Source organism: Rhincodon typus, chromosome 1 (genome assembly GCF_021869965.1).
Source record: "Rhincodon typus isolate 14 chromosome 1, sRhiTyp1.1, whole genome shotgun sequence".
Lineage (NCBI taxonomy): Eukaryota > Metazoa > Chordata > Chondrichthyes > Orectolobiformes > Rhincodontidae > Rhincodon > Rhincodon typus.
The window spans coordinates 60,581,971-60,607,768 of NC_063332.1; the positions used below are offsets into that span (position 1 = coordinate 60,581,971).

Here is a 25,798-nt window from a genome sequence, read left to right on the forward strand (position 1 = left end):
TGCTGCTTGGCCTGCTGTGTTCATCCAGCCCTGCACCTTGTTGTCTCGGATTCTCCAGCATCTGCAGTTCCTACTATCTCTGACACCATCTTTTATGTCCGGTTTGACTCAAACCAGAGGAGTGGTTGTCCCCATAATTCCTTTGACTCTGTTGTTGCTAGGGTTCCTTGATGCTACTCTGTTAAATGTGGCCTTGATGTCAAGGACAGTCACTATCACCTTACCTCTGGAATTCAGCTCTTGTCCATATATGAACCAAGGCTGTAGTAAAGTCAGGAGTTGAATGGATCTGGTGAAACTCAAACTGATCATCATTGAGTAAGTATTGCTGATCAAGAATGTCTTGATAGTAGCGTTGACGACCCTGTCACCTTCAAAAGTAATTAGCTGGATTTGATTTTGGATTTTTTTTTATGAAACCAGACATAACCTGGGCAATGTTCTGTGTCATCTATCTGGTACATTGTAACAGTATTGGAACAGCTTGGCCAGCAATGCAACTAATTCTAGAGCACAATTCTGTCCTATTGCTGGGTTGATATTTGGGCCTGTAGATGTTTGTAGCATTTGGTGCTTTCAGCATCGTGATATCATGTGGAGTGAATCAAAGTGGCATCTGTTATGCTGGGAACCCCACAAAGAGTCCAAGCTGGATTGTCCACTCACTATTTCTAGCTGAAGAGGGATGCAGTCTTGTCTTTTATGCTCTGATCTGGCTCCTCCATTGTTTAGGGTAGTCATATTTGTAGCCTCCTCTGAAAGTTAGTTGTCCATGACATTTCACAACTGGGAGGACTGGTTAGATCTGATCCACTGGCTTTGGAATTAGTTGACTGCCTTTTTATTTTGCAGTTATTTTATTATCCATCCTTTTTTAGGTTAGCACAAAGAACTTTATTCTTTTTCTTTATTCACTCAAGGGATGAAGACATTGCTGGCTAGGCAGCATTTATTGTAACAAACAATACAGCACAGAAATAGGCCCTTCAGTCATCCAAGCAGTGCCGATCCATTTTGCCCTTCCTTACTGAAACTGTCTTCACCTACAGGATCTGCAGCCCTCTATTCCCTTCCTATTCATGTATTCGTCCAGGTGCTTACTGAATGCTGCTATTGTGTCTGCTTCCTCCACCACCTCTAGCAACATGTTCCAGGCTTTGTGAAAAACTTGCCTCGCACATCACTTTTAAACTTCCCCTCCTCGCACCCTGCACCTGTGTCCCCTAGTAATTGACCCCTCCACCCTGACAAAAAGCCTCATACTTATCCAGACTACCCATGCCATTCACAATCTTACAAACTTCAATCGGGTCACCCCTCAACCTCCTGCATTCTGGTGAAAACAAAACCTGTCTATCCAACCTTTCTTCGTAGCTAAAATCCCCCATACCAGATAACATCCTGGTAAACCTTTGCTGTATCCTCTCCAAAGCATCCACATCTTTCTGGTAGTGTGGTGACCAGAACTATACGCAGTTGATGTGCAGCACTTTTAAAAAGTATGCCTGGTGTTGCTCCTGGCATGTCCTCCTGCATGCTTCTTTGAACCAGGGTTGATCTCCTGGCATGTTGATAATTGTAGAGTGGGGATTTATCAGACCACTAAATTAGATTGTGGTTGAGTACCTTTTCTGCTGCTGCTAATAGTTAAGACTGCCTCATAGATGCTTAGTTTGAATTGGTAGATCTGAGCACAATCTGTCACAATGAAGGAGGATATTTTCCAAAAGGACTGTGCAATGATCTCTGCAATCACTACTTGGGATCAAAAGCATCTTCAACAGGTGAGGATGAAGTCAAGTAGCCCCCCACTGCCGAAGCTATCTCCTTTAGGGTTTAGCCAGTAGTGGTGTTACTGAGCTACTGTTTTGATGATGGACTTTGAAGATCCTCACCCAGAGCATTTATTGTATCCTTGACACCCTCAATGGATTCTTGAATTGGTTTTCAACATGGACAACTGATTAAAGTGTGGGGCAAGGGTTTTGTGTAAATTAGCAGAGGTTTTCCTTGTCCATGTTTGTTCGACCTGATGCAATGAGGCGCTATGGGGCCCAGAATCAAATGTTATGAACTCCCAGGACAACTCCCTCGTGACTACCTTCCTATTTGTGGATCTGTTCTACTGGTGGGGCAAAATGTATCCAGTGATGATAGATAAACAACTGACTAGAGAAGGTGGTGCTGCAAATATTGCCATCCAGAATGTTGGAAGAACCTAACACATCAATGCAAAAGATAAGGCTGAAGTGCTGAGTGGATGATCCATCTAGGCCTCTTCCAGTAGTCCCCAGTATCACAGATATCTGTCTTCAGCCAATTCAGTTTGCCCAATATGATACCAAAAATAGTTGAAGGTATTGGATAGTACAAAGGCAGCGGGCCCTGACAATATTCCAGTAATAGTACTGAAGGCTTGTGCTCCAGAATTTTTAGGTCACCCCCAGCCAAGCTGTTTCAGCATAGCTACAATACTGGCATCTGACAATGTGGAAAATTGCTGAAGTCTGTCCTTTGCACAAATAGCAGGACAAATCCAACTGGGCCAATTACCGTCTCATCACTAAAGTGACGGAAGATGTCTTCAACAGCGCTATGACACTTATTCATTGCACCTAGTTTGGGTTCCACTTGGTCCGCTCATTTTCCTGATCTCATTCCATTCTTGGTTAAAACATGGACAGAGGAGCTCACTTTCAGAGGTGACAGTGATGGCCCTTGACATCAAGGTTTCATTTGACCAAGTATGGCATCAAAACTGTAATCAGTGGGAATCTGGGGAAAACCCTCTGGTTGGAGTCGTACCTGACACATAAAGAGGTGGTTGTTGGAGGTCAGTCCTCAGCTCTAGGCAATCTCTGCAGGTGTTCCTCAGGGCATTGTCCTAGGCCCAACCATCTTCAGCTGCTTCATCAATGACCTTATCTTCATAAGGTGGAAGTGGTGATGTTCGTCAATGACTTGCACAATGGTCAGCATCATTTGTTCAAATGCAGAAAGCCCTGGACAATATACAGGCATGGGCAAAAATGCGGCAGGTGGCATTCGCACCGCACACATGCCAGGCAATGATTATCTCTAATAAGAGATGATCCACCGACCAATCCTTAATATTCAATGGTATCATCATCACTGAATCCCCCCACTATCAACATCCTTGGTTGCCATTAACCATAAACTGGCCACAAGGGTAGGACAGAGGCTAGCAATTCTGCAACAAGAGTTTTGCCTCCTGAATCCCCAAAGCCTGTCCACCATCTCTACAATGCAGAAGTCAGCAGTGTCATGGAATACTCCCCACTTGCCTGGATGAGTGTAGCTCCAACAACACTGTGGTTCAATATAATCCCACTTGATTGGCAGTGCATCCACTCCCTCTACCAGAGGTGCTCAGTCATAACAGTAGTGTGTAACGTTTACAAGACACATTGCAGAAATTTGCTAATGAGCCTCAGACAGCGCTTTTCAAATCCATGACCACTAGCACCTAGAAGGACATAAGTAGCATATACATAGACAACACCACAACATTCATGTGTCCCTCCAATGCACTCAATATCCTGACTAGGAAGTATACAGCCATTCCTACAGTGACGTTAGGTCAGAACCTTGGAATTCGCTCCCTGATGGCATTGCAGGTCTACCTACAGTACCTGGACTGCAGGGGTTCATGAAGGTAACTCACCATTACCTTCTCAAGGGCTACAGGACTAGGGTGTAAGAGCTGATCTGTCCAGCGACCATGTTTCATAAATGGGGGAAGAAATATTCACCCTCATCAGCTTCCACGAAGAAAAAGCAATTTGTGAGCAGGACTCCAGGGAATTTGTGCACTGAGATAACAAGGTGTAGAGCTGGATGAACACAGCAGGCCAAGCAGCATCAGAGGAGCAGGAAGGCTGACATTTCGGGCCTAGACCCTTCTTCCAGAAAATTTGTGCACTACTTGCCTGTTTCTCTTTAATACTGCCTGGCAATCATGCATTCCTTTCCTTCCAGCCTCCCAAACCACAGTGTGAGCACATTTTTTTTCCCCCCTCTGAATGTACTGTTCATATTTCTGAGCCTCATGGATGTGCACAGTGTCTCCAGCTACTACTGGAGCTCCAGTTTCTGCATAGGAAAGCACTTCCTGCATGTGGGAGTGAAGAACAATGGTTGGGTCAATACGATAGACCATCTATTCCACTTGGTTGATCAGTGCTAAAATGACTTAGACAAGTAGAAGAAAGAATAAGTTTAAGTCTAAAACTTCTCTTACATTACTGTAGTACTCTCACTTTGCATTTGCTTGCTTGCATGGTATATTGTATTGATCTTAACCAGTATTCCCATTAATTTACTTTCTGGCTGCATGGGCTTGATAAGTAGATTAGAATTGGAGTTGTGAAGAATATGTAAGAAGCCTACCAAGGGATGTAGATAGGTTAAGTGGGTGGACAAAGATCTGAAAATGAAGTAAAATCTGACTAAGTGTGAAATTGAAACAAAAACAGAAATAGCTGGAGAAACTGGTCTTGCAGCATCTGTGGACAGAAAGCAGAGTCAATGTTTCAGGCCCAGTGACCCTCTTTCAGTCCTGATTGTAGCTAGGAAATTTGGTGGAGAAATTTACAAATTGTATCAAGTTTAATATGCATTAAGTGTGTGACCTGAATGTGGTTTATAACTTGAAGATAATATAGAAATAAATTGGCACAAAATCGGGATTGTTACTGAAATCACAAAGAGAGAGAGGTGAAGGACCTGATGAAGGAGCCAGCACTCTCAAAGCTTGTGACTTTAAATAAACCTGCTGGACTATAACCTGATGTTGTGTGACCTCTGACTTATTGCATTTGGTCATTAAAGTGGCTGTTATTTAAGGATGGGACGGCTACTTGAAAATAATCAGAGGGTCCCAGGGCCTGACAGTGAATTAGCTGTCTCCAGATGAAGAATCACAATTTCTAATGGCCATCTGAACTATATGTCTTGTGATTTTTTTTTATTTCAAAGAATAATTGTCTACTTTGAAATTTTTTTAGAGTGTATTTGTGGTGTGGATAAGTAAGCTATCTCAATATGACAGAAGACTGGGATGCAGAATTGGGAACAGAACCAGTTGCCATTATTCCATCTTTCAATGATATGGTAGGTATTTTGTGGTTTTGATCTTTCTAAATCCTAATTTCTTTTGAGCAAATATTGATGTGTGTATCTTTTTCTAATATAGGCTGGTCTAATGAATGAAGACATCAATGGCAATCAGTCGTTTGACTTGAAAGGTGAAGTATCTCTATGGATATTTTTATTTTCTCTGTCATAAAAAAAAACTCGTTGTTTAGAACATTTATGTCACAAGGAAATTTGCTTACAAAGGCAAGTGAATTATTTCTTAATTAAAAGTTAATTTGCATATTAGTTTCAGGTCTTCCTTCACAATAGAACTGTAAACACAAGTGAAAACTGAAAGAACTCTGGGTGCTGTAAATTAGACAGCAGAAATTGCTGTAAAAGCTGGGCAGCTCTGGCAGCATCTTTGCAGAGAATGCCGAGTTAACGTCTCTGGTCCATTGACCCATCCTCATAATCTTCCTTAGTTCAGTTTTCCATTGCTCTATTGGAATGCCTACTGTCTATCACTTGAGCTTCAAAATTCCAAATACCATTTGCTAGATTAGTTCCGGAAGGCTTTGCTGCTGGTCGTGCAGAGCTCATATGCTGTTCCTCTGCCCAAAAGCACTATCTGCACCAATGGGGAATTTCTTTTCATCTGGACTGATCTTTTTCACTAATATAACTGTCTTGCATTTTAGTCCCAATACTTTTCTGCTGGTTTACCACATACAGTGCTGTATACTAACAAGTGAATGCACACTTCTGCTGGACCCCTGGATTACCTCATTGCTTGATTGTTCTTGATTAACTAATTTCACTAAGCAGCAGCTTGGTGACACTCTGACCCTGTAACGACCCTGGGCAGACATCATATTCCTGCAGTTTCTGAATTATATTCCAGTTCATCGGTGTACTAAGACATCTAAAAATTGATTACCTCAGACTTCAACCTGTCAGTTGGTTAATGTTACCTCGTTTTCCTAAAAATCAACTTTAGGGAAGGAAATCTTCCAACCTTGTCTGGGCTGGCATACATGAGATTCCAGACACAAAGCAATGTGGCTCACTCTTAACTGTCCTCTAAAATGGCCCTAGCAAGCTGCTAAATTTCACCAAGCCTAAAAAAAGCTGAACCAAGAGGACTGCAGCATTTTTAAACAAAGAAACTCCTCAATCTCGGGCAACAAATGCTGTCCTAAATGTAATGCCTGCACTCCGCAAGAATAAAAAAAAGTTGCCTGTCTCAACTCTCCTCCACTGTTGAAAGCTTCAACAATATTTGTTTTCAAAATCTAATTCAGCAATTGATCTTTGTCTTTCCACCTAACCCTCAAATAATGTTGCGCACAGTTTTAGTTAAAGTGATGGATGCAACCTTCTAACCAAAGTAGGTCACTCTCTAGAGGACATACATTTCAAGTGATTTGAAGTAATTTTTGTTTCTATCTTGAGGTTGGTGGCACCGTTGAACTTGATGGTGGGAAAGGCAGAAATCCTTGTCACTTTTAGGGAAAACTATTTTTAAAAACTTGAAGTGACATTCCAGTATTTCTGCTATAACGCATGTTTCGTTAATGCAAATTGGTTGTAACGTGATTGAAAAGTGGACACTGTTTGGATAATGTGAACTTTGTACTGTACAGTATAGCAATTTTTCTATGGCAATTTACTATAGCACAATTTTCTCTCACGTGAGGTCACGCAATAACGCAACTATCGCTTTATAGGAGAAATACCTATACGTACAAGGCTGTAACTCAGATCCTCTTGGGAGAGACTAGTACTAGGTGCAGTTTTAAAATAAGAAGTCACTCAGTTAAGATGATGATAATGAGATATTCTTTTCTTCTGAAGGTCATGAGTCTTTGAAATTCTGTCTCCTAGAGATTAGTGGAAGTGAGGTCATTGAATATGTTTCAAGGAAGGGACAGTTTGGAAAGTTTAAGTTTGGATGTATTGTAGAGTTCAGGTTACAGTTAGATCAACCAGATCTTCATGAACTGTGTGGCACCTGTTTTTGTAAGAAATGTGAGCGCTGTGGCATTGTTTGTCTCATTTGAAGTGTGCTTTCATACTAAAAAGATTTGGAACCACTGATAAACTCTGCAAGAGCTAGAAAATTGGAATAAATCTTCCCAGCATCTTACGTTTCTTTTGTGTTAAGCTGTGATTTTTCTTAGTAAATTTACTACTGTGGTTGAAAAACCAGAAGGCAAAGTAGGCAGTGTTTCAACCTTGATTGATTTTTCAATGTAGGAATATTATTTCATCAGTTCTGTCAAAACCTCCAATGATGTGTGCATAAATTTTTGGATTGACCTTTTTGTAGATATAGAGCAGAATAGATGCCAACCACCATTTAATGGTCATTCAGGTTGCCAACTATTCTAGCTCCCCAATCAGGTATTAGTTAATTCTTGATTTTCTTTCACTGGGTTGCTGGATGTCATTGGTCATCTTCACTTTTATCTTTATTCACTTCTTTTCTTCACCTTGAAATCCGAATGATCACAATTCTTTCTTCTTATGCATATCATGCTTGGCTGTGATAAAGATGATACAACTGAGAAGGACTTGGACAGAATGTACAATATGGGAAGGTGTTTTGACCAGAAGCATTTAGAGTTAACTCCTGTTGTGTTAGTGGCATTGGACGCCATTTCATCTAAAAATGATTAAGATTATCTAGGCAGATGACAAGTAGACATTTTCCTGAAGGCAAATTTGGCAGCTTGAGTAGTTGAACAATGTACTTGGATTTGCTGTCCAAGATCACTATGCTAATAGTTCTCAAATGATATTTGACTAGACTTTCAAGGAGAAAAATAAGGTATCAAGGTGAGATTTATGGAGGAAATTGTAGAGCTGTGGGCCTAGGCAGTTGAAGGCATGGCCTAGAGTTGTAGGGGGATTCAAGGAGAGGATAATTGAGCAAGCAGAATTAGCAGAGTGCATATATCCTGAAGTTTGGTGTTGCAGAAGATTAGAGATCAGGAAGAATGGTACCATTTATGGATTTACAAACCAAGTGAAAGTATCTTTAATATCCACCTGAGAGTGCCCAAGTAGCTTTACGAATACAAGGGCAAGAGGTGAATGGGCTTAATGTGAATTGGAATGTAGATGACAGAATTGGATGTGCAAGAATCAGTGAATAGTCAAAAGTGGGTGGCTGGCCAGGTGTGTGTTGGACTAGTCAAGTTCAGAGTTGACTAAAGCGTTGAGAGGGGTTTCAACAGCAGAATCCGATGATGCCCTGTAAAGGAAAATGATTAGGTATTAGCACCAATATCCTTCCTTTGGTCAAATACAACAACCAAATTGTAAATGGCCTATTCAGTCACTCCTCAGGAACAGGGATGTAATTGATGGCTTTGGACCAGAGACTGAAGGAGGAACTGAAGTTCATTTCCAGTCTCTGCAATATTGAATTGGAGGAAGGTTTTAATCTTCCTGGTGTTTTGGATGTTGGATTAGTAGTCTCTCAGTTTGGAGGTAGTGGTGAGCTTGGGTTGGATATTCTTGCCCTACAGGTGGAAGCTATTTTTGGTTGATTTTTGTCAAGAGATAGCATGTAGATTACAAAGAGGAGAATACTAAGGACAGATTCTTAGTTGGGGACTAGAGGTTCTTATGGGTTACTGTTAAAATGAAAATTGTATGCCACTAGGTGGCCTTCTTGCTTCATAAATACTGGAATTTACTGATAGCCACACATAGGACCCAATATTGAAAGTTTGCTGCTCAGTATAAGTTATGATTCAGTAAAATGTTGTTAAACTACCAAAATTTGCTGCAATTCGCATGGCTCTTATCAAATGGTGCTAAATTGAAAGAAGAAGCATACTTTGCTGTGAAGGCTGGAGTTAGGGAAGGTAGTGAACATTCTAGAAACCAACAAAGGGGTCAAAATTAGATTGAGTATAATATAACAGCAACTACTAAAGTGAGTATTAGTCCCTTCATAGATGTGGTAAAAAGTGGAAAAATAGTAAAATAAGAAAATGGCAGAGACTTTGCAAAAATGTTTCATATCTGCCCTTGAGGTGAAAAACACAAAATGCATCTGAAGAAGAATGAAAAAGAAAGGGAGGGACCTGAAATAGAACTAGAACACTGATGAAGTTAAAGGCTGAAATCCTACTGGCCTTCATCTTTGCTTTTTTAAAAGAAGTGGCTGGCAAGATACTGGATGCATAGGTTGTAACCTTCCAAAAAAATATTCTTATTGTGCCAAAGTCCAGCCACTGGGAAGTTATAATCATTGGTAAGGCAAAAATGGCCAGTCTTATCTCAACGTACTCATTCAGCAAAAGTAATTTCTGGTCGTGGTCTCTTTGGATCGGTGCAGTTGTTTATGTTTACTTAATTTGGGTGCTACTTCTGGCAGAAGGAGTAAGTTTGGAAGACAAAGTTGCAGTAGGAGATAGATGGAGTTAATCAGCGGGGATGGGTGGGTACCAGTTGTCACTTACCTTTTGGCTGTCTGTGCTGCAGTATTTATTCTGATGTCTTTTGGGAATGCTGAGTTAGAAAAAGCAGTATATTTGTGCTCAACTGCCAAATTTTACAAATATATTGAAGTTGTTGGTTTCCTCTGTAACAAAGTGGTTAATTTTGTAGCTGGCATCAGATGTCTCCTGTCCTATACCATAGATTGCCTTATTGCTAGAACAGGGCTTCCCAAACTATGGATTGTAGTCACATGATTACATTTTCTGGTAGGTGCTCTGATGCACCAGTAATTACAATCAGTTTTTTTTCCCAGCTTGGTCCCACGGTTTTCACTGCAGGGTCATGCCAACTTTCAATTCTTCAAAAGGGGGTTTCAGTGGGGGATCAAGTTTTTGAAAGCACTGCTCTGGCTGTGATGTGGAAGGACATCACCTGGAAGATGGGTGCTTACTCTTCTTGGCATGAAAATGGCCTGGTCTATATTCATGGATTTGTTTCTTGGTGCTGTCCAGCAGCATTGAGAACAAACTGTCTATTCACTTGAAATAGGGGAATGATGTGCAGACTTGAGAAAGCAAAGCAAGTGTGCTGTTGGTGTTTGGAATTTCTTTCCATTGCCCAACTGTTGCCTTTTGTGAATGTCAAGTTGTGAGGAAAAATTATTCCTTTTGAGTTTTTTTCTGCATGTTTCCCTGCAGAAATTGATTTTGGCGTGAGTGAATTTTGATTTTTTTGTTCTCCTTTTCCTGAAAGGAGTACTAATGGCTTTTTCTTTAAATTCAAGGATCTGGAGATGGGAATGGTTTTAACACGAGCGATAGAAATATATTTGGCAAAAGTGGATGTGGGAAGCAGCAAGGTGAGTTTCCACTTATGGATCTTCTGAATTTGGGAGTTTTGCTGCTTCAGCATTTTGTTTTTTGTCTGACAAATGAGGTTACTCTAACAATCTGAACTTTAATAAGGAAAGCTAGCTTTGTTTTGGCTTTAGGGCCTGGCTGTAATCTAATGCTGGTCAATAAAGTACTGCCAGTATCTAGTGGCAAAATAATTTTACTCTTAGTACATTCTTTACTGCCAGTGCTATTTGTATCTCCAGTGGACAGTTTGCCATCATCATTGAGTGCAGAATGAATTTGGCACATTCTGGGGAGATTCATAGTGACTATATTGTAAATGTAAAAATAGTATTTCTTTCTTCATGGACTCCATGTTGATTAATTTCTAACACGGCAGGTTACAGAAATGTAGCAGTACATTTGGTTTTTCCAGAATTTTGACACTGGATTTCGAGAGGCTGACTGAAGAATTCAGTCAGATTTGTTTTAGGGAAATGTGGCATAGCATGTTAAAATTTGGTTGAAATGGGAGGAGTTCTGTAAGTGAACTAGGAAAAGGTTGTAGTAGTGATTTTTTTAAAGATCAGTGCAGACCACTCATGATGTATGAGAATAACACTGAAACACCTTGAATGACCAGCAAATGTCACGAAGATATTTGACAAAAAACAAGGAGGAACGCATCAAAATTTCATTTTTAGGGTTCTTTTTTCAGTGCCTGACTCCTTTTTAATGCAGTCAACTAGCATTACCTTCTGCATTTGTTTTTTTCCCGCCTCCAGACTTTATTGAGACTAGAAAATACCAATACCAAATGGAAAGAGGTGTCAACAACTTGATCTTGAACCAAGGGATTAAATAACAACCAATCAAAATAGTATGCTAACCATGTCAGTGCTTGACATTGAAAAGTTTAGAGTACAGAGCAGCCCCTTTAATTTTGGCAAATGTGATTTGTCCAACAGTGATTGAAAATCACACCAGAGGGGCATGGAAAGTCTTCCTTCACCTAAATACAATTAACAATTTATATTATTACACTAAAATAACTGTGATTAGATTTATCTAAATAAATTTATTTAATGCATTGAAACATAAATAGCTGCATGAGCAGTTTTTGTGAAACACAAATGACTGTGCAGATTCATTTGATCTCTGCCTTTCTCCAGTACTCACCTGATACCATTTATGCACAAAGTTAAAGGGCAATGGGCCTTCTATCTGCTGGCTAATGCCATTGTTCTTGGTGCAGGTAGCTCCTCTGGGTGTACTCTTGAATCTGTTTCTAGTGACCTATTGCTTCCACCCTCTTTTCTTGGCTTTGCCTTTGTCTTCGAGGATGATGAGTGTTCCAGTCAAACGGGAAATTGTCCAGGATAATTGCTGTAGCTTCTCCCATGACCGATTCTTTTCCCCCCAGCACTCGCTGCATCCCCAAATGTGGCTTCTGTCCCTGGAAGGGGCAGCAAGAGAAGGAGGGGAAGATCTTGTCATTGGAAGTGCAGAAGCAGCAGTATAGAAGAGATGAATCTGCAATTGGCAAGGCAGCTGCTCGCATTATGTTCTCCCAGGCTGGCTTGTCACTCCAGTCAAACTACATCTTGTTTTCCTGCAGCCTCTGCCTTGAGTTGTTGAGCCTACACCAGAGGAGCCATAATGTATGGAATTATTATGCAGGGGCAACCTTTTAATGGAATTCTATGCATGTGTGCATACACATACACCACACTCGGGATGATTCTTCAGTCTCTCTTTGTAGGTTACCTGGTGGCCTTTTGGGTGCAAATTCAATTACCTGCCTGTAAGATCCCCCAGCCCATATAATTTGAAGTCTGTGAGGTGGGCCACTAAATATTTAAAGAAATGTATGGAAAATGTGTGGACATGGGAAATCTGCCTAGTTTTGTGAAAGCAAATTCACCCAATGAGGGCAAAGAGTCAACGTCAAATATAAGGTCTGAGGTGCTGCATTGGATCTTTTTGGGTGGGGGAATGTGGAGTTGAAATCACTGAAATGTGAATTAAACCATTCATTATCTGATGTTTAGCCTGGTGCATCAGAATTGATTTATGTATATTTCCCCTTTCTGTAGACCTGGACTTTTGGAAATTGGCGTCATAATGTGCTTGTCAACACACTTTACACAATGTATTGAGAGACTCAAAACTTGAAATTGCAGCGCAAAACTAAAGAATGACTGAGAGGTGCTAACTGCTTGCAATCAATTGGGAATGTAGATATGAGACTTAATCATAATAAGTTACCTCATGACATCCAGTTACTGTATCAATATCATAAAACTGTGTGTGGGAGGTCTGTAATAAAACCATTCTGTTTTTGTTCCATCCTGTTAATTGTTTTTCATAATGTATGTGTATTTGATACTTATTTAGTGCTGCCATATCTATACATTAAACTTTCTTTTTAAAAGAAATCTACAAAATTGCATCACCTAATAAGAGCGTGAGAATAAACAAGTTGCCCCTGAAGAGCCCTAGGAAAATAAATATTCTGACTGACTGCAATCGGGTGCTCCCTGCTTGAGAAATTGTTGAAGTTGTTATGAGTGGAGTTTTATTGCTAGTCTTCGCAACCTGCATTTCTTTTGTAGCAGATAGATATTTTTGATTTATTGAATTCTTGTCAGTAAGACTATAATTGATCATTTGGTATTATGACTTTTGGGTGGGAGCACTGTGCTGGTTGCCCACTACTCGGAGTCAAACCATTAATATAAATGTGTTGATACAGTCATTGCAGTGGCCACATTGTTCTCTTTTTCTTCCTTCCCCGAATAAAAGGCTTTCACCAGGTTTCTTGCAACTGAAAAATTTTTTCAATAAACAAATGGCAAAGCTGGTTAAAAAATGCAAACGAAATCATTTACTTGACAAATGGAGATAGTACAGCACTATAAACATTTTTTTTAAGAAACAATAAACCAAGGATCTGAACTCTGAGAAAATAGAATGACAGTCATAATGAGAATTTCCTGTCAATAAGCTCGAAATGCCGACTGCCATCGAATGATGGAACATATCTAATCCGAAGATTTCAGTTTAGATGAAAACTGTCCCTCCCTCCTGAGAGAGTCCTGCTTACTGCAAGCTTTGGAGGACGTTTCCTCTTTTTGACACTTGGATGTGCTAGTAAACCAGGAATGAATTCCAGAATGTTGGCAAAATAACTAACAGCACACAGTCCCATCTCTTCCAAACTAAGCTTCTTTAGCAATTAAAACAGTAAACCCCTTCTCTTATCTCTCTCAAAGGTTTACTTGTTTCTTTTCCAGTGTTACATGTCTTTTCTGTAATTAGCAGGTGAATCTTGGCTCTCGTTACTGAAGAATTTCAGGAAATCACATTTCCCTTTTAAAAACCTTGGTACATTCTGTTTAATTAGGAATGTGTAATCAGTTCCTCATAATCCTTTAAATATACATTTCCAGCTATATACTTAACAAATCTGGTATTTTAACTTTTTAGCCTTCCATGTGGTGTTCCGAGCCAGAAGCTAATGCACCCATTTTGACATTTATGTGAATTTTTCTCTGGCAGATTGGTCTTCACCTTGCTGCTGCTTTCATATTGGCTGCAATTTGAATTGACACAAACCTTTGGTTTTTGCCATCTGTAAGTTAAAGTATGCCAGTATAAAAATCCTCTGACTCAATAGTGATACTTCTGTAAGATTTTGGAATTTTTGTAAAGCTAAGTATTACTGTTGGTAATCTGTTTGAATGAATGAAAGATACACTTAATGGTCGTTGGACAAAAATGCTTGTTTCAGAAGTGATCTTTTCAGTTGATGGCTAAGATTAATGCGGTGTCATGAATTGTTCCAGTCCATTATATTCCATATTTCTTGTCGTCTGGTTGTTGTTCATGAGGGCTGAATGAAGCATAGATGTTAAAGTTAGGTTCTAACAGTTTTGAGTTGTACTTCACTTCTTTTGTTCTATTCTTTACAGTATAATGTTTTAATAGTTGCAGGCTTTACAGAAGCTGCCACTGGCAACAAAAATGAATTTGACCGTAGAGGCGGAAGAAGGTGTGGGTTTGGCAGAGGTGATCGTGCCGGATTCCCGAGAGTTGGTGTTCAGAATGGTAAGATTTGGGGAAATGCACACTTATTCACTGAGGGTTGTAGAAAACTCTGAAACAGTGAGCTCAGGCGCATGTTTTCATTATTGTAGAGAATTGGTGTGATCAAGTACAAGGAGGCATTCATTAACTACCAGAATGTGTATACAGTTGACAAATGAGCTTTGATTTGAGGCAGGACATTTTTGGCTGTAAGGGTAGGTCACTTTAGTCCTTGGTAAAATAGGTAATTAAATGAGGTAACAGAGTAGTGATTTGTATTTACAGGTACAAAAAAAAGAATAAAATGCATCTCTACAGTTTGTCAAAAGCAACAGAATTAGAAAGGATAGAATTACAAAGCTAAGATAAGATTGTTAAACTAGTGTAGAGCTTGGCAAGACCATTCTGGTACAACCGTAAATTGTTCTGATCTGTATTTATGAAAAGGACGTGGAAGCAAGATACTTCTTTTAGATTTCATGGACTCTGGGATTGGTTCTGGGAAGGTTGCACCTAAACAGCTGAAACTGAGTTTCTTGCAGGACAATTTGCTCTTTGGAAGGTTTTAAACTAACTTAGCAGTGCTGTGAGAGTCGAAAGAGAATATTAGAGGAAAATACCAGCGTCGACAACGTTTGGCAATACAGCTGGCACTAGCAATAGTGTAGAAAGTGAATAGGTGAACTTGGAGTGAGGGAGAAAGTAGTGAAGCTTAATTTAGAGTTAATGTCCGTTGATGTGAATGTACCCAGTGTAGTAAATAATGGGGCATTGGAGGCAAACCTTGTCATGTGGAAATATGATATTGTGATAATAAGAGACTCATTTTAAAGAAGAGCAAAAGCGTGATACACATTCCTGGGTACAAGGTATTCTGAAAAGATAGCAAGGAGGGCACAAGGTTTTGGTACGGTGTGGTGGAGAAAGCAGAAATGAGGGTTCATGGCAAGATCAATTTGGATAGAACTTCGGAACAAAAAGGATGCTGTTACATTGCGCAGTAACCTTTCGACCACCAATTAGTGGGAAGGATGTAGAGGAACAAACATGCAGGGGCATGAGATACCAACGTCAGAATGGTTATAATACAGAACTTTGACTCACCCTTTATTCAGGTAGTCAGTGTTGAAGGGCAGAGAGGAGCAAATATATAAAAACGTGTTGTAGGATATGTCCATGAATGGTACGAGATGAACTCGAAAGGATTTCGAGGTAGTCCTGGTATTTGGAAATAAGTTGAGCCTTAAGGTGGGCAAATAGATTGTGTCAGTGGGGGAACATTGAAGGAGACAGTGATCCAGTGATTGCCGGGTTCTGGATGAGAGAATGGCGATAGGCAGTCCAGAGCAGGAATAATGAACAATAGGTGAGCTGGTTTACAGATTAGAACTGAAGAATACAGTTAGTGGTAGTGTGGGAGGAGGCTCATTGGAATATGACCTCTCACCTAATGGACCAAATGGACTTAGTTTTAGACTGAATACTTTGAAATTTGGCATGTTCAAATCTATTACCTGTTTCCTTATGGATTCTGTCCAATGTTATAAAATCTTTAGATGGTTTTGGTGCCACACTCGCAGTTTCAAGAGGTATGCACTTGTGCCCCACATGCCTTTGTTCCTCGACCCCATGTGTTTCAATCTCGTTCCACTTCTTCTCTGCCTTTCTATGTATTGACTTTCTTCTGTCCAAAGTTGCTTTTGATTTATTATTTGCTTTTTGTGTCCCTAGAGTGTAATTACAAGTTTAAGTTCTAAATGGAACCAAATTTTTTAAGATGGTTTGAAACCATATCTCCTAAATGTGGACTTTTATTTTCTTAAGTTGCTGTAAAAGCAAGTGGAGATGGTCCTTTTGGCAGAGGTGGCTCACTTGGCAGAGGTGGCCCTAGTGAAAGAGGAGGATTTGGCGGTCAGTCAGGTGAGAATATACTGTACATGTTTAAAGTTTTAAATACAGAAATGAGGATTTTTAATGGTTAACTGGGTGTCTACCCACGTACTGAAATCATGTCTCGAACCTCCAAAGCAAGATGCGATTGGACGGCATTTACTAAACCATCCTCTGTGCTACTAACTGCACTAAAATGCCAACTCAAGCTCATCAGTTGCACTTGTAACATGGTGCAGTTTTGCTTAATAGAAGCGACATGCATTTATATATGCAAGAATTCCTTCTCTCTGAAGAAAAGGAGTATGTCTAAGCCTCCTACCTTTTTAGCAAATTACCAGAGAACATTGGAGCTTATGATTTCCTATTGATTTTTCTGTTGCAAAACCTTGGCTAATCTGAATCAGTACTTTTTTTGAGAAATGTTTTGATGCAGGATGGCAGAACTGAGACTATGATGGTGGGACAAGTATGTGCATGGGCATTGCTGGTTGTTAACCACCTAAAAAGGAGTTGTTTCCTTCTGCATTCGTTCCCTTTGTTTTACAGAGTTGTCTGGGGTTTGCTGAAAAGTATTGCAGCACCAGTGACTGTGCTCAGTCATCGTGTTTGTTTTCTCCTGGGGCCCAACTAAATGTCTATCAACATGTCATATTGACAGGTCTTTTAAGGGTTGTTAATTTATTGCAAACATGCCTAATTTATGAATTAGATTCAGTAATTGAATTGGCCTTGGAAAATTGTTTTTGTTTTGAAACTTCATTGGCAGCGTGCATTATAGCCAAAGAGGCTAACTTTGTTTGCAAGGTTTAATTTATCTATATTTTAATATTGTTTAATTTTAGAGTTTGGTCTGTCTTGAGGAGTTTCAAGATTAACTTGTATTTCTATAGCCATGGTGATGTTGTTTTGAAATATTAAGATTAAATATTCTTGGTGTGTAATAATAGGACTTTATTTGAAGGAATGAAGTAAACAGGAGCGCATTACACTTAAAGGCGAAATTTTTTTAAGCATTTCAGTTACAGTTTCAAAGTTTTTCTGAAGTATTGGTTGAAGCTGGGTGTTTAAAACAGTTGCCCCTGAAGAAGGGAGACCGTTTAGAACTTCAGAAATAAATGGTATGTAGACTTTAATTATTAATTGAAAAGTTCCAGACCAGAATTGTTTAGTTATACTATATCAAGCCAGATTTTTGAGATTTGAATTGTCTGTCAATAAACATCATATTGGATCATTATTGAGAATATACGTGTGTATGTATATATATCTGCTACAGACATCATACTGAAAGGAGCTACAAATACTGCTGACACCCCTGAGCTGAGTATATTCTAAGTTACAGGAAATGGGTTCTCAGCATTAAGGATTTCACCAGTGGCCTTTAGTTGGCAGGTACATTATCGATCCGTAGTACAGAATCATGTTGCATTCGCTAATGATCAATTTGCTGAGGCACTTGATTGTCTTCTGTGGTAAACGTCTGATGTTTGAGATGCTAGAGTATGACTACTTTGGGGTAAGGTTCTAGGGTTCCTCATTTTCCCGTTTTCTTCAGCTGGGGCCTGCATGTGAAAATGTGGGCTCCTCAGGCTTTGGTATGAAGACTATAGAGATGCGTGAGATGCTACAGATTGCTGCAAACAGCATTCCATTCAATGACTGTTGCTTGTAGAAAGGGCCCTGACCATTTCTAAAAGACAAACTACTACCCTTCGTTCACTGGCATAACCATCAATGAATCCTGTGCTGTCAACATCCAAGGAGTTGCCATTGGTCAAAAACTGAACTGGATCAACCATATAAATTCTGTGGGTGAGTGCAAGTCAGTGATTGGGAATTCTAGGGGGAGTAACTCGCCCAGTTATCGCCCCCAATGCCTGTAAGCTATCTACAAGATTTCAGTCAGGAGGGTAATAGAACAGAGTCCACTTGTCTCGATGGATACAACTCTCAAAGCACTCTTAAGCTCAGAAGCATCCAGGCCAATGCAGCCTGCATGACTGACACTCCATCCACCACTTTTTGAACGTTCACTCCCTTCACCACCAAAGCAAGGGATGCCTTGGTAGCCGTGTGTACCATGTACATGATGCACTACAGTAACTCAATAAATCTCATTGACCTCAACCTCCACCATCTAAAAGAACAATGGAACATGGCCACTAAACTGTTGCCAAGCTGACACCCATGTCCCATAAACAAGGAGTTAAAAGGGATTTGGTCGACTCTATGATTTATACAAAATAGGAGCAGGAGGGCCATTTGGCCCCTTGACCCAAGTGTGCCATTCGCTACGATCATAGTTGATCTGACATTGCTCGTGTTGACTTCTGTGCTCTTCCCTGTGACCTTTTATTTACCCTACTGATCAAGAATCTATCTAGCTGAGCCTTAAATATACACAAGGACTCTGCAATGGCAAGGAGTTCCAAAGACACTCAACCCTCAGAAGAAATTCTTCTTCTTAATTTTGAATTAATTAATTCCCTCCCTAAGGGCATTGTGGGTCAACCAATGGTTTAAGGTGGCAACTCACCACCTTCTCAAGGGCAGCTAGGGAGGATTAATAAGTGCTGGCCAACCACTGATGCCTACGTGCCACAAGTGAATTTTAAAACAAACTTGAGACTATGCCCTCTGGTCCTGGCCTTTCCCACAAGGGGAAACAATCCTGTCAGCATTTACCCTGTCAAGTGCCTTAAGAATCCTATACGTCTCAATGAGACCACCTAAATTCTTGTAAATTGCAGTGAATAGAGTCCGAACTGTTTAGCGTTTGCTTATAAAATAATCTCTCTGTATCAGGGATCATCCTTGTGAACTTTCTGTAAATTGTGTGTAATGAAATATCTTAAGTAAGGGGACCAAAACCGCTAACAGTACTCCAAGATGCTGGTGAAACCACATTTGTACAGTTGCAGTTACAGTCTCCTAATCTTGTACTCCAACCCCATTTAAACTGAAGGCCAACATTCCAATAGCTTTCCTGATTATCTTCTGCACCTGTGTACAAGTGCCTCCATGCAGATTTCTGTTTTTTTCTTTATTCTAAATACTGTTCTTTAGTTCTTCCTTTCAAAATGAACAACTTCACATTTTTCATGCTATACTCCACTTGCCAACTTCTTTTCCCCACTTGCTTAACCTATCAATACTTCTGTAAAGTGTTTGTCTCACTCTCGTAACTTGCCTTTCCACCTATTTTTGTCATCTACAAATTTGGCAATAATACATTCACTTCCTTAGTCATTAATACATATTGTAAACAGTTGCTGCCCCAGCAACTGATCCCTGTGGAGCCCCAAGGGTCACAAGTCACCAACCTGGAAAAGAACCCCGGATTCCCACTCGTTTCCTGCCCATGAGCCAGTTCTCCATCCATACTCATATACTTCCAACACTGTGGGCTCTTATTTTGTGACTTAACCTTGTGAACATCTTCCAAAAGTCCAAATAGAATACATTCTACCAGTTCCCCTCTATCCACTCTGTTTAAGAATTCCTGAAAAACTCTTATTAGTCAGACATGATTTCCTTTTTGTGAAGCCATGCTGACTCTGCTTGATTAGGTTATGATTTTCCAAATGTCCTGCTATTACTACCTTAATTGATTCCAATACTTTGCCAACTGTAATTGTTAGGCTAATTGTAGTTCCCTGCTTTTGCCTCCCTCCCTTTCTAAATAGGTGGTGTCACATTGGCAGTCTTCTAATCCTCTGGTACTCCTCCAGAACTTAAGGACTTCTGGAAAACTGCAGCCAATGCATCCACTGCCTCTGTAGCTGCCTCATTTAGGATCTTGGATGTGAGCCATCAGGGCCAAGGGACTTATCTGCCTTTAGCCCCATTAGTTTGTCTCATACTAATTCTTTAGTGATGGTACTTAATTCCTTCCCCCATATTCTTTAGTATTCATGGGATGTTCGTATCTTCCACTGTAAAGACTGCAGAATATCTCTTTAACCCCTCTACCATCGCCTTCCTTGTAGAGTGTAGATGGCCTAGTGGTATTATCGCTGGACTGTTAATCCAGAGACCCAGATAATGTTCTGGACATCCAGGTTTGAATTCTGCCATGGCAGACAGTGGAATTTGAATCCAATAAAATATCTGGAATTAAGAATCTAATGATAATTGTGAATCCATTGTTGATTGTTGGAAAAGCTCACCTGGTTCTCTAATGTCCTAGAGGGAAGGCAACTGCCATCCTTAACTGGCCTGGCCTACATGTGACTCTAGACCCACAGCAATATGGTTGACTCTCAACTGCCCTCTGAGCAGTTAGGGATGGGCAATAAATGTTGCCTAGCCAGTGATGCCCTCATCCCATTCCTGAATAAAAAAAACCATTCCCTTGTTCCCCATAACCGTCTCTCCGCGTTCATTTTCTGAAGGGTTTGTGTTCACTTTGAACAAATGGCTTTTGAAAAGTATAGATTAATTGTTGCACTTCATTAATTTGGTAAATCTGATTTGTGTGCTTGTTTTGATTCCTGATTTGTATGACAACATGACAGTTCATTTAAGAAGGAACTTCCATTAATTTTACTTCTTACAACCAAAGGACTTCAATAGCAATTTTTAATTATTTTAAATGTATTTTAGCAAATTTGAAATATAGTCATTGTTTCCCCACATTAAGGAAATTTGTGCTCTGGTCTGCAGTGTTCCACAAACATGCATTTTAAAAAACGTGTACTAACTTTGAGCAACTTTGGGAAAATGCCCTGCTGTTTTGAAAAATGGGACTTTTTATTCTCTATGCCCACGAGAGGTGCCAGATGGTGATTTGTTTTAACACTTCTTCAGAAAGATAACCCCTCTTAAGAATGCAATACTCCCTTGGTGTTAGATTATGTTCTTGTCAGAAGATTATTGTTTAGGCCAGGACCTTTTGAAGCAGGAAAGCATGCTATTGAATGAAAGCTACTTAAGTCAACAGTATGGTAATAATAAGTAAATCCACTAACATCTGTTAGAAAGTGGTATGCTGTTTAGAATTGCCTGTTGTTTAAAACCTTCACAACAATAGAACTGCACTGTCAACCCATTCAAATAGTTTGCTGGCAAATGCTGTAATGTTGTTTTGAAGTACCTAGGTGCCCACTGGACCAAATACAAAGCAGGACCTTTTTTATTAAGGGAGATAAAACCAGAGGGGAGAGAAATGTAGTTTTTAAGTGCTGGGTTACACAATTCCTCCGTCTCCTATTCCCACAAGAAGGGAATCCTGGAAGTAATTGAGAATAAGACAGCTCTGCTTTTCGTGGGAGGTCTGGGATGAATGGGAGGACCCAGCAGACATTGGGTATTCGTATATTGATAAGGTGCCACAGTTAGAATGTCCTCCTTTTGTATACATTATTGCTACTGTATTGGAGACTTGTTCCTTTTTGTTGTAATTTCAACACTTCTCGTTTTGAATTATTTATAGGTGATAGTGGAGGATTTGGTTTAAATCGAGGAAGAACAGGCTTTCAGCTTCCCCTTGCAACAAGAGGTGAGGTGTTGAGTCTTTTGGTTTTCAATTTTTCTTATAACCGTGTTAGCCTGTGCGGCCTGGTTTTCATTTTCCTTCTTGAGTGCAATATTACACCCTATTTCAGCGCAGCCAACCCATTTTTACTTAGTTATGGTCCACATTATTAGCATTTTTTCCCTCCCCAGACATACTATTATCATCGTTTTGTCTTGCTGTCCCTCTGGGCTCCATCTATACCTATCACTTACTTAGATACCTTCCACTTCTGGTCTTCAGCATATATTCGCCATTTCCTAGCTACCATCATTTCTAAAGAAAGACAGCTGGACCTGAAGTGTTAACTCTTATTTCTCTTCACGGATGCTGCCAGACCTGTTGAGATTTTCAAGCAATTTTTGTTTGGTATTGGAAGTGGCAGAACTAATGGAGAGATCACTAAATAACGCATGGTGTACCAGGCTTCATGAATAATTAATTCATAAAAACAGAAGAGCAGGCTGTGGGCACCACATTATAGGAAGGTTGCAAATGCACTGGACAGACTGCAGAAATAATTTATAGTTCCAGATATAAAAACCCTCACTTTTGAGGGTAGATTGAAGCGGTTCGGACTGTTCTTTTCAGTGGGAAGGCTGAAGGGCTGGTAGAGATGAAGAGGAGAAGCTGTTTTTTCTTGTAAAAGAAACCAGAATGAAATGGTGTGGATTGTGGGACCTTTTTTTTGTTCACGCATGGGATGTGGGCATCATTGCCTTTGTCAGTGTTTGTTGCCTTTGAACTGCTGCAGTCCATATGCTATCGATAGATCCACAATGCCTTGAGGAAAGGAGTTCCAGATTTTGACCCAGCGACAGTGAAAGAACAGCAGTTATATTTCCGTGTCAGAAAGTGACTTGGAGAGGGGCTTGTGGGTGGCAAGGTAGTGGTGTTCTTGCCCTTCTTGATAGAAGTGATTGCGGGATTGGAAGATGCTTTTCAGAGAGTCGGTGTGGACTTGTTGGGCCGAATGGCCTCTTTCCACACTGTAGGGATTCTATGATCTATGATCTATGCTGTCTAAGGATCTACATACACAAACAGTCAAGTAGGCTAATTTGTCCTGGATGGTGTCAAGCTTCTTGAGTATTGTTGGAGCTGCACTCGTCCAGGCAAGTTGAGTTTCTGGTTAAAGGTATCCTCCAGGATGTTGATGCCATTGAATGTCATAGGGTGATCATTAAATTGTCTTTTTGGAGATGACCATTGCCTGGCATTTGTTGCGAATGTTACTTGTGAAGCCTGGATATTGTCCAGGTCTTGCTCCATTTGAACATGGACTCCTTCAGTATCTGAGGAGTCGTGAATGGTGCTGAACATTGTGTAGTCATCAGCGAACATCCCCACTTCTGACTTTGTGGAGGGAAGGTCATTGAAGCAGCTAAAGATGGTTGGGCCTAGGACACTACCCTGAGGAATTCCTGCTGAGAGGATTGTCCTGACCTGCAACAACTGCACCATCTTTCCATGTGCCAGGTGTGACTCCCAACCATCAGAGTTGCCCCACCCTCCGTTCCCATTAACTCCAGATTTGCTGGACCTCCAGTCTTGATGTTAAGGACAGTTACAATTGCCTCAGATCATTTGTCCATATTTGAGCCATGCTGGAATGAGGTCAGGAGTGGCCATGGCAGAAACTGAAATCGGCATCACTGAGCTGATTATTGCTGAGCAGGTGCAGCTTGATAGTGCTGTTGATGACACCTTCCATGACTTCACTGATGAACAATAGACTGATGGGTGGTAATTCTCTGTCATTTCCCACCCTGCCCCCTCCCCACTTCCCGATAGTTTTTCTAATTGAAATTGTTATGCTTTTTTTGTGTTCAGAAAATACTGGCAATTTCCCACATTGTATTGATGCTAGTGTTTGTAGCTATACTAGAACAGCTTGGCTGGGGTGCAGCATGTTCTGGTGCACAAGCCTTCAGTACTAGTGCTGGAATGTTGTCAGGGCCCAGAGGCTTTTACAATATCCACTGCTTCCAATGCTTTCTCAATTTTATTACATGAGCTATTGTTTTGTTTGATTTGATGCTAGGGAACTCTGGAGGAGACCTAGATTGATCATCTAGTCGGCATTTCTGGTTGAAGATTGTTAAAGCATTCGCAACCATTACCTTTTGCATTGATGTGCTGGGCAAGATGGGGATATTTGTGGAGTGACAACTTCCAGTGAGTTGCTAAATTGTCCTCCACCATTTGTGATTGGTTGTTGTAGAACTACAGAGTTTAGATCTGATCCATTGGTTGTGGCTTAACTGTCTTGTGATATGGAACGAAGCAAGGGTCATTTGAGAGAGGTTTTCACACAGTGAATTGCTAAGGTATGGAATTTTTCTTGGGATGGTTGTGGTGTGCAGGGCTGGGAGGAAAAGATACGAGATTGGCACCAGGTAATAGAGCTGGGCTAGATGATCAAGCTAGTGCAAGAGCGATGGGCTGAGTGGCCACCTTCTGCATTGTAATGATTGTGTTTCTGAATGGACTAAGCTCTAACAAACCCATCACAGTATCTGAGATAACAAGGTGTAGAGCTGGATGAACCCAGCAGGCCAAGCAGCATCAGAGGACCCCTGCTGTGTTCATCCAGCTCTACACCTAGTTATCTCAGATTCTGTAGCATCTGCAGTTCCTACTATCTCATCACCGTATCTGCATGTGTTTACAGTTGAAAATTTGTTTTGTCTGATTATCTTGGAGAGTGAAGGAGAGGTAAAATGAGAGCATACTAGTTTGTTATAACAAGTTATCTCCTAAGTAGACGTGCTCAGATGGGGTAAGAACTATAGGAAAAAACAAAAAATCTCATTTCTTTAGATATGAAAATTTCAACTGAGTAACTTAAACAATATGATCTTATGATTGGGAAATAATAAGGAAATGATGCTTAACGTGAATAATACCACTTCCTTCACTGCAAGCTATCACAGATGAGGGTCTAATTATTTATTAACATTACTTCTGTAACCTAGATCCTGCATCAGATGTAATTTATGACCTGAAGCAATGATACCGATGTAAGATGCTACAAGTATTTTAAATCTGAAGTAAGGGAGAGAAAAATCTGGAAATGCTTAGGACCAGCAGCATATTGGAGAGAAACAAGTAACGTTGCCAATCAGTGATCCTTCAACATTGTGACTTAAGGCTTACAATTTTCTGTAATGTTTAAATCCAGTATGGTTTACATTTTGGAATTTTGAATTTCAGGTGGTTACAGAGGCAGAAATGAAGAACCCTTTTCTGGATCTACTTCTAAATTAGCAGGTGAGCTGTTCACCTAGCAGGGATGTTAACAGCACCAGAAGGTGTCCAGTGAACCTAAGCAAATGTTGTTTTAACTGGCACATTATGAACCTTAACTCTCGCTAAACCAGCAAAAATGATAAACCTGAAATACTGAAAGCTTACTGTATTATTGCAATATCCGCGATGTTCAAATAGTCAGTTGAGGGTGCGAATGAGAGGGCTCTCTGCAGCTGAGTTTTACTTAAGGCAAAGTTGCATTATTATTTAAGTGATTTATGGAGTAAATAAAGTAAAACAATAATTTGTATACACCTTACATTATGTTTCTATGACTTGGTGTGTGTTTTTACATTGATTATATGGACATCTTGATCAACCTGTATACTCCTAGTCCCATAGGTTCCGGTTAATAAAAAGTTTGCTGTATACATTTTTTTGGCTAGGTAAATACAACTAACTTCATTCTGACCTGTTGTTTCTCTTCACATCTTTGCCGTCCCACCATTTGTGCCTTGCTCTGCTTGAGGTATTTATCCAGTTCTCTCAAGTCATGCACTTGTCCCTGCCTGAAGCAGAATGTTCCCACAATCCATCATTTAAAACAAAAACAATCCTAAACTTTTCCCTGGCACCTCCCCGGCTTGCATTTTTTTAA

General features: G+C 40.2%; 1 protein-coding gene across 4 annotated transcripts in view; it reads left to right on the forward strand.

The window, feature by feature from the left end:
• The window catches only part of ddx4 (DEAD (Asp-Glu-Ala-Asp) box polypeptide 4), a 100,117-nt gene that overhangs the window by 31,474 nt on the left and 42,845 nt on the right, over positions 1–25,798 (forward strand). For 2 of the 4 annotated variants that reach the window (XM_048604354.1, XM_048604363.1), the window contains exons 2-8: positions 5,028–5,133; positions 5,216–5,267; positions 10,340–10,414; positions 14,382–14,501; positions 16,305–16,400; positions 21,808–21,873; positions 25,105–25,161. In XM_048604354.1, coding sequence (XP_048460311.1) covers positions 5,065–5,133; positions 5,216–5,267; positions 10,340–10,414; positions 14,382–14,501; positions 16,305–16,400; positions 21,808–21,873; positions 25,105–25,161 — 535 coding nt within the window. In that variant the 5' untranslated portion in view covers positions 5,028–5,064. Of the gene's footprint in view, positions 1–193; positions 319–5,027; positions 5,134–5,215; positions 5,268–10,339; positions 10,415–14,381; positions 14,502–16,304; positions 16,401–21,807; positions 21,874–25,104; positions 25,162–25,798 lie in introns of those variants that run through there. The other 2 variants (XM_048604369.1, XM_048604375.1) reach the window with 2 other exon arrangements.